This window comes from Heterocephalus glaber, unplaced genomic scaffold, assembly GCF_053883595.1.
Source record: "Heterocephalus glaber isolate CG9 unplaced genomic scaffold, H.glaber_assembly_v1.0 deba00001600, whole genome shotgun sequence".
In the NCBI taxonomy this organism is placed as follows: domain Eukaryota; kingdom Metazoa; phylum Chordata; class Mammalia; order Rodentia; family Bathyergidae; genus Heterocephalus; species Heterocephalus glaber.
Genome location: NW_028258372.1, coordinates 24,164,714 through 24,177,089, shown reverse-complemented (window position 1 = coordinate 24,177,089; position 12,376 = coordinate 24,164,714). Strand labels below are relative to the sequence as shown.

The 12,376-nt window shown below is 39.1% G+C and overlaps 1 protein-coding gene across 3 annotated transcripts; it reads left to right on the top strand.

Annotated features, from left to right (window-relative positions):
* Nucleotides 1–3,102: 3,102 nt before the first annotated feature.
* On the top strand, nt 3,103–11,626 carry Ptgs2 (prostaglandin-endoperoxide synthase 2). Of its 3 annotated transcripts, none has more exons than XM_004862780.3 (10): nt 3,103–3,272; nt 3,997–4,113; nt 4,226–4,369; nt 5,457–5,600; nt 5,945–6,126; nt 6,924–7,007; nt 7,121–7,367; nt 7,572–7,858; nt 8,385–8,532; nt 8,671–9,941. In XM_004862780.3, the coding sequence occupies exons 1-10, from the start codon at nt 3,221–3,223 to the stop codon at nt 9,078–9,080; spliced, it is 1,815 nt and encodes a 604-aa protein (XP_004862837.1). In that variant the 5' UTR covers nt 3,103–3,220; the 3' UTR covers nt 9,081–9,941. The 3 variants fall into 3 exon arrangements, with proteins under 3 accessions (XP_004862837.1, XP_087050585.1, XP_087050584.1); XM_087194459.1 differs by lacking the exon at nt 3,103–3,272 and adding an exon at nt 11,374–11,626 and having other exon boundaries at nt 3,767–4,113; nt 8,671–8,778; XM_087194458.1 differs by lacking the exon at nt 3,103–3,272 and having other exon boundaries at nt 3,767–4,113; nt 8,671–9,256.
* Nucleotides 11,627–12,376: the final 750 nt, after the last annotated feature.

The following is a 12,376-nucleotide window of genomic DNA, read 5'->3' as shown; positions in this document are numbered from 1 at the left end:
TATTTCGTTTTAGTTTAATTCTCTTCTGGCCTGGAAATATACGTTGTGTTTCTTTCCTTCATTTTTTTAATGTATTCAGGTGAGTTTTATGACCTTGAATATGCTTTACTTTGTTGTATGTTCCATGTAACTCAGAGAAGAATGCGTATTCCACTCTTGTCAGATGAAGCAATGCAGGGATGTCACTTATGTCCAGTTGATTTGTAGTGCTATGGAGTCCAAATATGTCTTTAATGATTTTTTTGCCTGATGGGTTTTTGTTTTTGTTTTTGTTTTGTCTTTTCAATACTGGAAGTTGAAACCAGGACCTTCCCTGAGCTCCATCCCAGCCTCCCTCTACCTTTTTTGTTTTGTTTTCTTCCAGAGACAGGTGCTCACTAAGTTGCCAAGACTAGGCAGGAGCTTGATGTCTTATTGCTTCACCCTCCCAAAGTACTGAGATTGCAGGCATGGCAAATCTACCCATTTCTGACAGAGGTGTGTTGAAGTGTCTGTGATCTATTTCTCCTTGCAGTTTTATCTGTTTTGCCTCGTGTATTGATGCTCTGTGTAGTTTGGCAGTATACATAAGGATTGTTATATCTTCATGGAGAATTCATCATCTGCCATGCTCTTTTATTACTTATAATTTTTCTTGCTCTAAAACCTGTCCTGTCTGAAATTATTTTTTCTTGACTTACTATGAATGACATTACTTCACTTCATAAATAAACTTTAGTTCCTTTTTAGTACATCCATGAAAATTAAAACTAAAATGAGCACTGCACATGTGAAATTTTAGGAATGTTATAATACTAGACACAAAATCTGTCTCACAATCTTCCCAGCATCTTAGAGGAAAAAAATTCAAACAGCAGAAGGGGGCAGTAAAACTCAACAGAACGCTCTGGAAAATTTTAATATTCTTTATTTTTTTCTTCATACAGAGTTTCCCAAAAAGTTTCAGAGACTAATAAAGGAAATTCTGTAAAACAGACACATGTATGCCTAAAATACAAACAGAAATATAAAATTGAAAGCTATAATTTTTATATAATCAAAATTTTATTCGTTATCATGCTTGATAATCATTGCACTTTTCTAAATAAAACAAGTTTATTCATTTAGATCCCTTTGTTTCTTCATTTAGAGCTCAAAAATGTACCTGTTCATTTTATTTTATCATTTCAAACTTGTCAAAATTATGTAATAAATTGTATAATAATGTTTTTCTCCTTAAGCCCATGTTTGGATTTCCTTTCAAATCTGATCTCATCCTTAAAGTCTCAGCTGTTCTTTGAATTCTTTTCTAATATCATAGGTACACAAAACTCTCATTTGGTTTTGCTATTGAAGTTACAAATTAAAGCGAGCTAGTTAAATAAGTAGATGTTTAAAAATGAATTTTCACTGTGATAGTCAAATTCTTTAAATTCTAAGTAATCCAAGTATGATTTTCTATGCCCCCATTTTTCTTGACCCTTGAATCCATAATCTCTTTTACAAACAACAGAACATACTTCTATACACTAAACACACAACTAAGGTCTGATAAGGATAATGATAATGATGACTTCAAAATCAATTCAACTTTTCAAGAAGTTGAGGCAGGAGGTGTGAGAGTTCAAAGCAAGACTTCATCTTTTAAAAAAACCAGTTCAGGATTGCCAAGTAAAGTTGTAGTACACTGTCAGGGTATGGATTCTCATTTGGCATCTAACTCAACCTAGAACTAGTGAAGCTAATAAACTAAAATAAACTTAAATTTTGAGTAGATGAAACCTGCTCAAAATGAAGCAGAATGTTGGAATCATTAAAAAGAAAATGTTTAATTGAAATTCCAGATAGGAATCAATGCAATGAAAGGGAGTGTCACAAATGGAATGATTAAATATGACTAGAAGACAAAGCTTCCTAGATGAGATGGAATTTTAGTCATAGGTGTCTCATGTAACATCCAATAATGGGTACTTTAAGTAAAATGGTTAAAAAAATTTCCATGTGACTTTTCTTCTCTGTACGACTTCCACAGAATTATAAATTGAGGTATTTGGTATAATTTCAGTTTCAGGTTTTACGTCATTTTTTTTCAATTTGTGCTAAGAATGCATAGTTAATTGATTTTTCAAATTCACTTCTTGGCTCTTGCTGTTTTATATATATATATATATATATTTCATATATATATCTCACATGCCCCTCTCTGACCACCTCCTGTCAAAATTGCCCTTCTATCCAATTAATTTCTCATCAAACCGTGTTCCAGAATGCGATTTTTAAAAATTAGGCTCAGTAAGTCCAGACAATGGAAAAATAAATACAATGTTGTACTTCAATCCATTGTCACAATCCATCGTGTTAGAAAAGTAGACAGAAAAGACAAAAAAGAAGCAAACTAAAAATCTAATTGCTTTTATTGGTATCCCCAGTGCCCAAAATGGGGAAATCCGTGCAGCAGAGGAGAAAATAATACATTCAGACACAAGCGTCAGGCCGAAGCATCCGCGCGTTTGGGATCCCGCTGGGCTCCCGAGCCCGTCGAAGGGTGAGGAACCCACACCGCCCCGGGAAGAGCGAGGCTCTCTTGTAACCAGTAACTTAGGTGCAAATTACAAATGTGGACACCGAGTGTAGCTGTATAGGTTACATTTTTTGGACACAATGTAAAAACGCACAGGTGCGTGTGCACGCGCCCGGGTGTGGATTAAGCGCTGTCCCGGACTCGAGCCCGGCCGCCCGACCGGCCCGGCTTAGCCGGCCCCGAGGAGGCCGAGCGCGGCGCCCGGGACCCCGCCCGGCTCGGAGCAGGGAAGGGGTCGGGCCCGGGCTCCGCGAACGGAGGGGCGCGGAACGGGAACCGTGTGCGGAGGCCACCGGGGCATTCGCTGCGCACCCACCTTGGGGCAGCCGCACGCAGCTTTCCGAGTTCCAAGTTCTCATTTGCGTGGGTGAAAAAAAAAAAAAAATCCTGCCCCGACTCAGGCTTACGCAACTTTCTGAGTGGAGAGGGGGAAAAACTGGTGTGTGGGGGGCAGGGGCAGGCGGAAAGGAACAGTCATGTCATCACGTGGGCCCGGATTTCGTGCATAAAAGGAGGGTTCCCTTGGTTTTCCTCCAGTTGTCAAACTTGTTGCAGCGAGCGTCTGGAGCAAGCCCAGCAGCACGCCCAGCAGCTCCGCCCGCCAGCAGCCCGAGCCGCAGCCGCAGCCGCCTCCGTCCGCCCCGCGCTCCGCCCGCCGCGATGCTCGCCCGCGCCCTGCTGCTCTGCGCAGCCCTGGCGCTCTGCCAGGCAGGTGAGGACCCGGCGCCCGCTGCTTCCGCGCCGCTCTCGCTCTCGGTGCGGCCGGCGCTCTGCCTACCCTCCCGGCGGGGACTGCACGCGTTAGCAAAGACTAGCCCACCCGAGTGCGAGAGAACCAGGGGCGCCTTCCAGTGCGGGCCCCACCTCTGGGCTCCCGACCGCTTTCTTCCCGGCCCGAGGCTTCCCCTCATCTCTGACGAGGCAGTGGTGATTGTCTTTATGGGGAAGCAGATCTGCTGCGTATCTGTGAAATGCAGGAGTGCGGTGCCTATTGTTGTCGAATGGGAATGATTGTTTTAAATATCCTCCTCAGAGCTTCTTGCCCGGAGAAAGACCCGGTCACCTTTTAAAGATAAGAAAAGAATTTTTTAAAATAAGCTGATTTTTCTTGGAATTTTTTCCTAAATTCTGATGGATGTTCTAAACCCACCCATTTTCATTTTGAAAGTGCTCCTTCCTTGAGCTTTAAAATGTTAATTCGAACATCTAAAAAGTTAAGTAGGAACAGGTTTAGGAATGTGAATTGTCAAGTTGAAAATTCCGTTACTCTTCAGTATTTCAGAACAGGAAATTTCTACAGTTTAAACATCCTGCAAGTGGAGTTTTAAAAGGTTGTTTTCCCATGCCTGATGCGTACTTAGGGAAACAATCAAATGTGTTAGGTCCAAACGAAGACCCCAAGAATGACTTGTGCGCTGTGCTTACTGTCACTGTAGCCAGTCCTTGCTGTTCCAATCCGTGTCAGAACCGAGGAGAGTGTCTCAGCGTGGGATTCGACCGCTACCAGTGCGACTGTACCCGGACAGGGTTCTACGGTGAAAACTGCACCACGCGTAAGTTTGCCCCTGGTTTTCCTCACGGGGAACTGGGCCACAGTTATCATCTCACGGAGATGTGTCTTCATGGCCAGCCCCGTTAACTTCTTTTTCCTCTGTCTTCTCGCAGCTGAATTTCTAACAAGAATAAAATTACTGCTGAAGCCCACTCCAAACACAGTGCACTACATACTCACCCACTTCAAGGGAGTCTGGAACATTGTCAACAACATTCCCTTCCTGCGAAATTCAATCATGAGATACGTGCTGACGTGTAAGTACCAGTCTTTTTCAAAGTTTTGTTGCTTCAAAGAAAAATGTGCTTTATAATACTGTAAATTACTAATCCAAAAAGATTTCTTTTCCTATTTTTGGTTTTTTGAGACAGGGTATTGCTATGTATGTAGTTCAGGTTGGTGCTGAACTCATTACATAGCCCAGGCTGGCCTCAAATGCAGGGTGATCCTCCTGCCTCCGCCTCTTAAGTGCTGGAATTATAGGCATGGGCCACCAAACCCGGCCTCCAAAAAGATATTTCTAATGGTATCCAAATGATTTTTAATATACCATTTTTAATGTGCCTTCTATCTCAAAGGTCAAAAATATAGACATTTAGTCCTATCCAGTTTATGTAGTTCTGTCCCATGGTCAGAATTGCTCACAAGTCTGCCTAGCTCTAACAGTCAATGTTGTGGCCAATTTGAGAAGGAAGTGTGGTCCACTTAGGAGCTACATTCCCAGCTGTGTTTTAAGACAGGGTCTTGCTAAGGTGTTAGATTGCCTCGGTTGGACTAGAACTTTCAATCTTCCTGTCTCAGCTTCCCTGGGTGCTGGGATTGCAGGCATACACCCAGCGACCTTTTAAATGTTTAAATTGGGTTTAAGCAGCAGGAAAATAACTGAGTAGTTCTCAACCCTTCTCATCATAGGCCTCCTGTGCAATGAGTGGCATCAAGTTTGCCAGAGCATGATGTCCTATGTGAAGCAATATATATTGTATTGAAGATGAACCTTCAGTGGCAGATGCACTTTTATGTGTAGTTATTTAGAAATAGAATATCTTTGATTTGTTTTCTTATTTCTGGTTTTCTGAGACAAGGTCTCACTCTGTAGCCTGGCCTGGCCCTAATTTGCCACTGGCCGAGGCTGTCCTTGAACTGGCCATCGATCTCCCTTTCTCAGCCTACCAAATGTTGGAATTACAGGTGTATGCTATCATGCTTGGCTGAAACATACTCTAGTATATTTGTTGGAATTAAATTCAATATTTGTGCCACTTTCCACATTTTACAATAAGAATATGCAATGATTTGTGTTGCATAGAGGGGCCAGTAAAATAATTTTTTCCTTGAAACTTTCAGCCAGATCACATTTGATTGACAGCCCACCAACTTACAACTCGGATTATGGCTACAGAAGCTGGGAAGCCTTCTCTAACCTTTCCTACTACACCCGAGTCCTCCCTCCTGTGGCGGATGACTGCCCCACTCCCATGGGTGTGAAAGGTGAGTGGGAAGGCATGTAGCAATGGCAAAACCCCTGCTGGAAGAAAATTTGACCTTAAATGACCATTTATTTGTTAACAACAGTATAGTTTTTCCTTTTATTTTGAATATTCACAAAGTTCCAATATATATAAACTATCTCACCAAAGTATCATTAAAATTGAAATAGTGCCAGGTAAAGTAGATAAAATCATTTACTGAGACACTGCCCCCGTGTTATCATCCTCCCGCTTATATCTCAGGGTCCTCTGCAGGACCTCATTGAGCTTGTAGGTGATGAGGGCCACTTCCTGCCTCCTTGCAGGCAGAGATGGAGTTTTATCTTCATCCTCTCGTTTCTTCAGGGAAGAAGGAGCTTCCTGATTCAAACAAGGTTCTGGAGAAAGTTCTTCTGAGAAGAAAGTTCATCCCTGACCCTCAAGGCACGAATATGATGTTTGCCTTCTTCGCCCAGCACTTCACCCATCAGTTTTTCAAGTCAGATCCGAAACGCGGACCAGCTTTCACCACAGGACTGGCCCACGGGGTAAGCCAGGGGAACCCAGAGCTAGAGCATAACCGAACGCTCAGCTTGTGCCCTACCAATAATTCACCCTCATTAAAAAAAAGTCATGTCTATGTCTATGTCTATGAAAACCTTAGTAGCTTTTCCATTTTAATTTACTGGTTTAACAAAACTGTATACGTATAAATACATACGTACATGCATAGGGTTTTTTTTTTTTATTTGTAGGGGTTTTTTAACTTTTTTGTTTAAAACTTTAGCGTTGCAAAATATTAAAGCTTCTAAAACATCTGTACCATGATTATGGGAGTTTAATTGTGAGATTTTTACATTACTATTTCTTGGATTTCATAACATAATTTCAATTTATAGTTTTAGATCAATAAGACACTTTTAACGCTTTTTTAGGTTTTTATTTTTTGGGTTTTTTGAGACAGGATCTCGCTACGTCATTCAGGCTGGCCTTGAACTCACTATGTAGCTCAGGTTGACCTGGAACTTGCTGAGATCCTCCTGCCTGAGCCTTCTGAGTGCTGGAATTACAGGCTTGCATCACCACACCCAGCTGCCTAATGCTTTTTTTAGAAATACCATATGATTATAGTGAAGCATATGATATACTTAGGGGCTATATGGGATACTAATACATTTAAACACAACAGCTTGTAGCCTTGGTAGATAAACTAATTTAGTATTTTGTGGCTATAAAAATTGTTTTATTTGAAAATTTACAGACAACTGAATCACTAAAATTTAATGATTAAATTATGTAAGACTGTTGAACAGCAACAAACTGAAATTTTTCCATAATTTTCTAGGTGGACTTAAGTCATGTTTATGGTGAAACTCTGGATAGACAGCATAAACTGCGCCTTTTCAGGGATGGAAAAATGAAATATCAGGTATGTTCCCTTTGATTATTAAGACGTAGTTATAACTTACCATCTAGAATGAGATTTCAGAATCTCCAGTAATAAAACATTTTAAAACTTTGTTTAATATTATTGTTTTTTAGATAATTGATGGAGAGATGTACCCTCCCACAGTCAAAGATACCCAGGTACAGATGATCTACCCACCCCACACCCCTGAGCACCTGCGCTTCGCCGTGGGCCAGGAGGTCTTCGGCCTAGTGCCCGGTCTGATGATGTATGCCACCATCTGGCTGCGGGAACACAACAGAGTGTGCGACGTGCTTAAACAGGAGCATCCGGAGTGGGATGATGAGCGTCTGTTCCAGACAAGCAGGCTAATACTGATAGGTGAGAAGGGAAAATAATTTAAATGAAACCCTCTCCCCCAGAGAAAACTACTTTGCTACTTTCACTGTTTTGAGTAAGTTGGAGAGAATAGTGAATAAGAAAAGACACTACTAATTTATTCCAGGAGCACGACTAATCAAATGTATTTCCATTGCTTGAAACAGAAAGAATTAATGTTTTTATTTCTTTATTTTGTGCAAATAGGAGAAACAATTAAGATTGTGATTGAAGACTACGTACAGCACTTGAGCGGTTACCACTTCAAACTGAAGTTTGACCCAGAGCTGCTTTTCAACCAACAATTCCAGTATCAGAACCGCATTGCTTCTGAGTTCAACACACTCTACCACTGGCATCCCCTTCTGCCTGACACCTTTCAAATCCACGACCAGGAGTACAACTTTCAACAGTTTCTCTACAACAACTCTATGTTAGTGGAACACGGACTTACCCAGTTTGTTGAATCATTCACCAAGCAAATTGCTGGCAGGGTAAGGATTATTACTAAAAAGTAAATCAGAAGACTGGTCAGTAACTCAGATTTCTGCTACAGAAATTATTTTTCTTAAAAGTCCTAAAAGAATGATCAGTTATTTTGCTTAATTTCTTGAAACAAGAAGCCTAAAATTTTTTGAAAAGTCTAATGTTTGAGTTTATAGTTGTCAAGCAAATAATGATACATACCATAGCTTAAAAATAGGCATTTTCAAAAACTTTGTATGCTCTTATTATATAAATAATATTTAATAATAGATATAAATAGTATAATTAATAGAAATAATTGTTTCAGACTTAAACATCAGCTTCACTTTTTATAATCTTAAAAGACAAACTGTTTCTAGACCAGTGTCCATTGAATCTTAAGTACACCTTCTGGTGAAATATGTGTAAGCAGTCTGTCCCCGAAATAAAGATAGTTCAGGTCTCTTACCTTCTTTGTACCTAAAGAATGTTATTAAAGCAGAAGGAGTAAATGCACCTAACAACTTGCTTCACACTTTCTTTCATTTTCCACAGGTCGCTGGTGGCAGGAATGTTCCACTTGCAGTACAAAAGGTGGCAAAGGCTTCCATTGACCACAGCAGAAACATGAAATACCAATCTCTGAATGAGTACCGCAAACACTTTTTGTTGAAGCCCTATGCCTCATTTGAAGACCTTACAGGTGAGAATCAGTTTCTACACTTCTTGAAAGAATCGAGGGTCAAATGGAGACAACAGAGAAGTTAAGTGGGGAAATACAAGATGTCTTATTTTGTGAGGTTTCTCATTGGTTGTATTTCCGCCTTCATCACCTCTTCAGGAGAGAAGGAAATGGCTGCAGAGTTGGAAGCCCTCTACGGTGACATTGATGCTGTGGAGCTGTATCCCGCCCTGCTGGTGGAAAAGCCTCGGCCAGACGCTATCTTCGGTGAGACCATGGTGGAAATGGGAGCTCCGTTCTCCTTGAAAGGACTCATGGGTAATCCCATCTGTTCCCCACACTACTGGAAGCCGAGTACTTTTGGAGGAGAAGTAGGTTTTAAGATCATCAACACTGCTTCCATCCAGTCTCTCATCTGCACTAATGTGAGGGGTTGTCCTTTCACATCGTTCAGTATTCCAGATCCTGAGCTTGCCAAAACAGTCACCATTAACGCAAGTGCTTCCCACTCTAGACTGGAGGACCTCAACCCCACAGTACTGCTAAAAGGACATTCACCGGAGCTATAGGAGTCTGTCATGCATATTTATTTATTTATAAAAACCATTTCTTGTAAATTATTTAATAATATTTATATTAAGTGCCTTGTGTTACTTAACATCTGTGACAGAAGGTAGTGTGCTTGTTGCAGTGGAACGGGTCATACTTCTGACAACTCCTTTAAACACTACTTTAGAGGTGTGTTTATTTCACGTTAAAGGAGAAAGTAGTTTTCAGTCTTTTGTATAAACCAGTGGGAAATGATTTTTGACATCTTTTTACTTGAATTTCAATTTATATTGTAAGAAGAATGAAAGCAAAGATGTTCGAACACTTCAATGCTGTTACATAACAGCAAAATGCTGCAGATTTCTACACTGTCTTATGTCCGATGCATTAGAAACAACTAAGGTTGGGGAATTTTAATGAAATTTTGGACATCTAATTGTCAAAAAAGTGTACAAGCACATTTTCAAATGAATATTTAAAGCATACACTGCCAATAATTTTATATTTTTTAAAGCAGCCTTGAAATAATAATTTGAAATTTGCAGAATATTTTATATAAAGAGATTCCAGAGTTCATGTGACTAATAACAATTAAATCTATAGAAGCAAAAGATTCTATATTTAAAATAAAAACAAAGAAGAAACCAAATTGAAATTCAAATTTGGGTTTAAGCATTTGAAGGAGACTCTATCATATTCTTGTGTACTGCAGGCCTGGTCTTGAGCAGATTTTGCTGTGAAGTTAATTAATTGCCAAGTGTGGCTGTGCACACCTGTAATCCCAGCATTTGGGAGGCTGAGACAAGAGGATCACAATGAGTTCAAGGCCATCCTGGACTACATATGTCAGGGCTGCCTGAACTACACACCAATATCCTCTCAAAAAAAAAACAAAGTAATAATGAATTACTGATGCATTTGGATAATGATTTTCTGTTAAATAGTATGAATTAGATGTCTACATCACAGTGCAAAGAGTAACAATGACCTCATGAAAAGTCTCTACAAAATACTTAAATCCATTTTATACATTAATTTTATCTAAATAAGCCAATTTAATATTGCATTTGAAATCAAACCAGACTATCTTCATGCTGCTCCTTTTTTTTTCTTGTAGCCATTTGGCTAAAAGAAATCCTCCTGATCAGTTTATTCTATTTTTTTTCCTAATTTTAAAATCAGAGCTCCTCTACCTTTGAACTCTTAATATTTTCTTACTTGAACTTTTGCACATTTTCAGGCAAACCTCAGCTCAGGACTACTGTTTAGCTCCTCTTAGGAAGAATAAAAGAAAAGAAATTCCCCTTCAAAAACTTTACCTATTTTAAGTAAAGGGAAAGAATTTTATTTATAATTAATTTTAACTATTTATAATGAAGAACCCTACAAAGAGGCTGGAACCTTAGCAGGAGCTGCAAGATGTTCTTGACAGGAAGAAAGTTACATCCTGTTCTAATAATGGCCTCTCTCATTTGAATGCAAAAGCAAGGTCTGGGATGTAGCTCAGTGGTACCATGCCTGCCTTGCAAACACAAAGTCCTGAGTTCGATCCCCATATAAGGAAAAAAAAAAGCAAACAATTACTGAGTAGTCCTGAGCATTAATAATACAAATAAAGTACTAATGATGATAGCTTTCCGCATCTCATTGTCAGCTGACAATTTATGGTACTGTATCTTACTATAATTTATTGAGAGTTATTATTTATGTTTTATTAGGGTATTATTGTTATAAATGATATTTAAGCCTGAAAATAATTTCTTTCATTATGCCAGGATCAATATATCTTTTTCATGATTACCTCTCTGAATTATTATGTACAATCAAAAGAAATGATTGAATTAAGATTTGTGAATAAATTTTTAGGAAACCAATTGTGGTATATTGAGATGTGTAATGTTGGAATTGATGTCTTTAGGATTTACCTGTATGCTGGACCACAGGGGACCTTAGCTAATCTGAATATGCCTTAAAGACTGAACTACGGTTCATTTTTGAAGGACCTGTGGATTCTTCGTTGATTCATTCAACCATAATTTGTTAAGAAAATATTCTGTTTTAGTATTTTTAAATCAAGCACTGATCATAGATAATAGCAGTATTTGTGTAAATGAATGAAAATATATGTCTCTTAGAAAGGAGAAGAAAAGGGCACAAATTATTAAAGAGAAATAACTCAGGAAATTTTTTTCTTTAAGATTTTATGTTTAAAAGATTTAAGGTTAAGAAATAGTCAATATTAGAAATGCTTCTATGAAAAAAGCTGTTAACTTCATTGGTTTTTTGTTGTTTTTGTTTTTTGTTTTGAGACAGGATCTCACCATGCAGTTCAGGGTGTTCTTGAACTCTCTATGCAGCCCACGCTGGCCTTGAACTACTGGTGATCCTCCTGCCTCAGCTTCCCGAGTGCTGGGATTACAAGCATGAGCTACCATGCTTGGCTTTTTCTTTAATTTTTATTTTATTTCTGGACAAAAAGCAAACAACTTAATCATCACTAACATCAACCTGGTGACTGATGCTGGAAATTCAGGTTGTGTATGTGACTGTCTCACTGCCTCAAACAAATGTGTATTTAAATTAACTGATGTTGCTGGGGACTTAGCTCAGTGGTTCCGGCACCTGCCTCGCAAGCGCAAGGTCCCAAGTTCAATCCCCGGTGCCAAAATAAATAAATAAATTAACTGATGTAAAATATGTCTTGAAACAAACATCTGTTTATTTTTATACTGTTTAGAAATTGAAAAATCTTTTCTGAAAATAAATTTTGACTGTTTCTATATATCTTTGTTGTATGCATATGATTTCTCTGAAGCATGGTCTTCAAAATAAACCTTTACCTTTCGGTCTATTCAAAACGAGGCTGCCCCTTAATGAAACTGTTCTGCACTTTGTCATCTAGAAGCTCCCTCCAGCCACTTTTTTCTCTTATTCACTGCAAAACTGTGTTGGAAAATGTGTGCTTTATGATACAGAAGATGGCAACAATGTTATTTTCATTCCCTAATCTAGAAGAAGAAAGCAGATTACCCAAAAGCAAAGGACAAATGTTACTAAGGATGCAAAATTTAAAAAGGAAGTTAAAAAAGGGAAAGAAAGGTGAACTCAGAGTGGTTCATGCCTACGATCCCAGCACTCTGGGAGGCTGAAACAGGAGGAGGATCTTGAGTTTGAGCCCAGACTGGGAAACTTTGCAACTTTGTGAGACCCTGTTTCAAATAAAAGGTTTTTTAAAAGCTGAGGATGTAGCTCAGTGTGCAGGCCCTAGGTTCAATCTCCCATACCACTAAAGGAATATTAGACTTGGCCAAATCAC

Excerpts from the sequence above, each read along its gene's own strand:
- Ptgs2 (XM_087194458.1), top strand. The coding sequence starts at position 3,903 with ATGCCTGATGCGTACTTAGGGAAACAATCAAATGTGTTAGGTCCAAAC. Across the intron at positions 4,370-5,456 it reads CATGAGATACGTGCTGACGT|CCAGATCACATTTGATTGAC; the intron begins GTAAGTACCAGT and ends TGAAACTTTCAG. Across the intron at positions 8,533-8,670 it reads CTCATTTGAAGACCTTACAG|GAGAGAAGGAAATGGCTGCA; the intron begins GTGAGAATCAGT and ends TCACCTCTTCAG.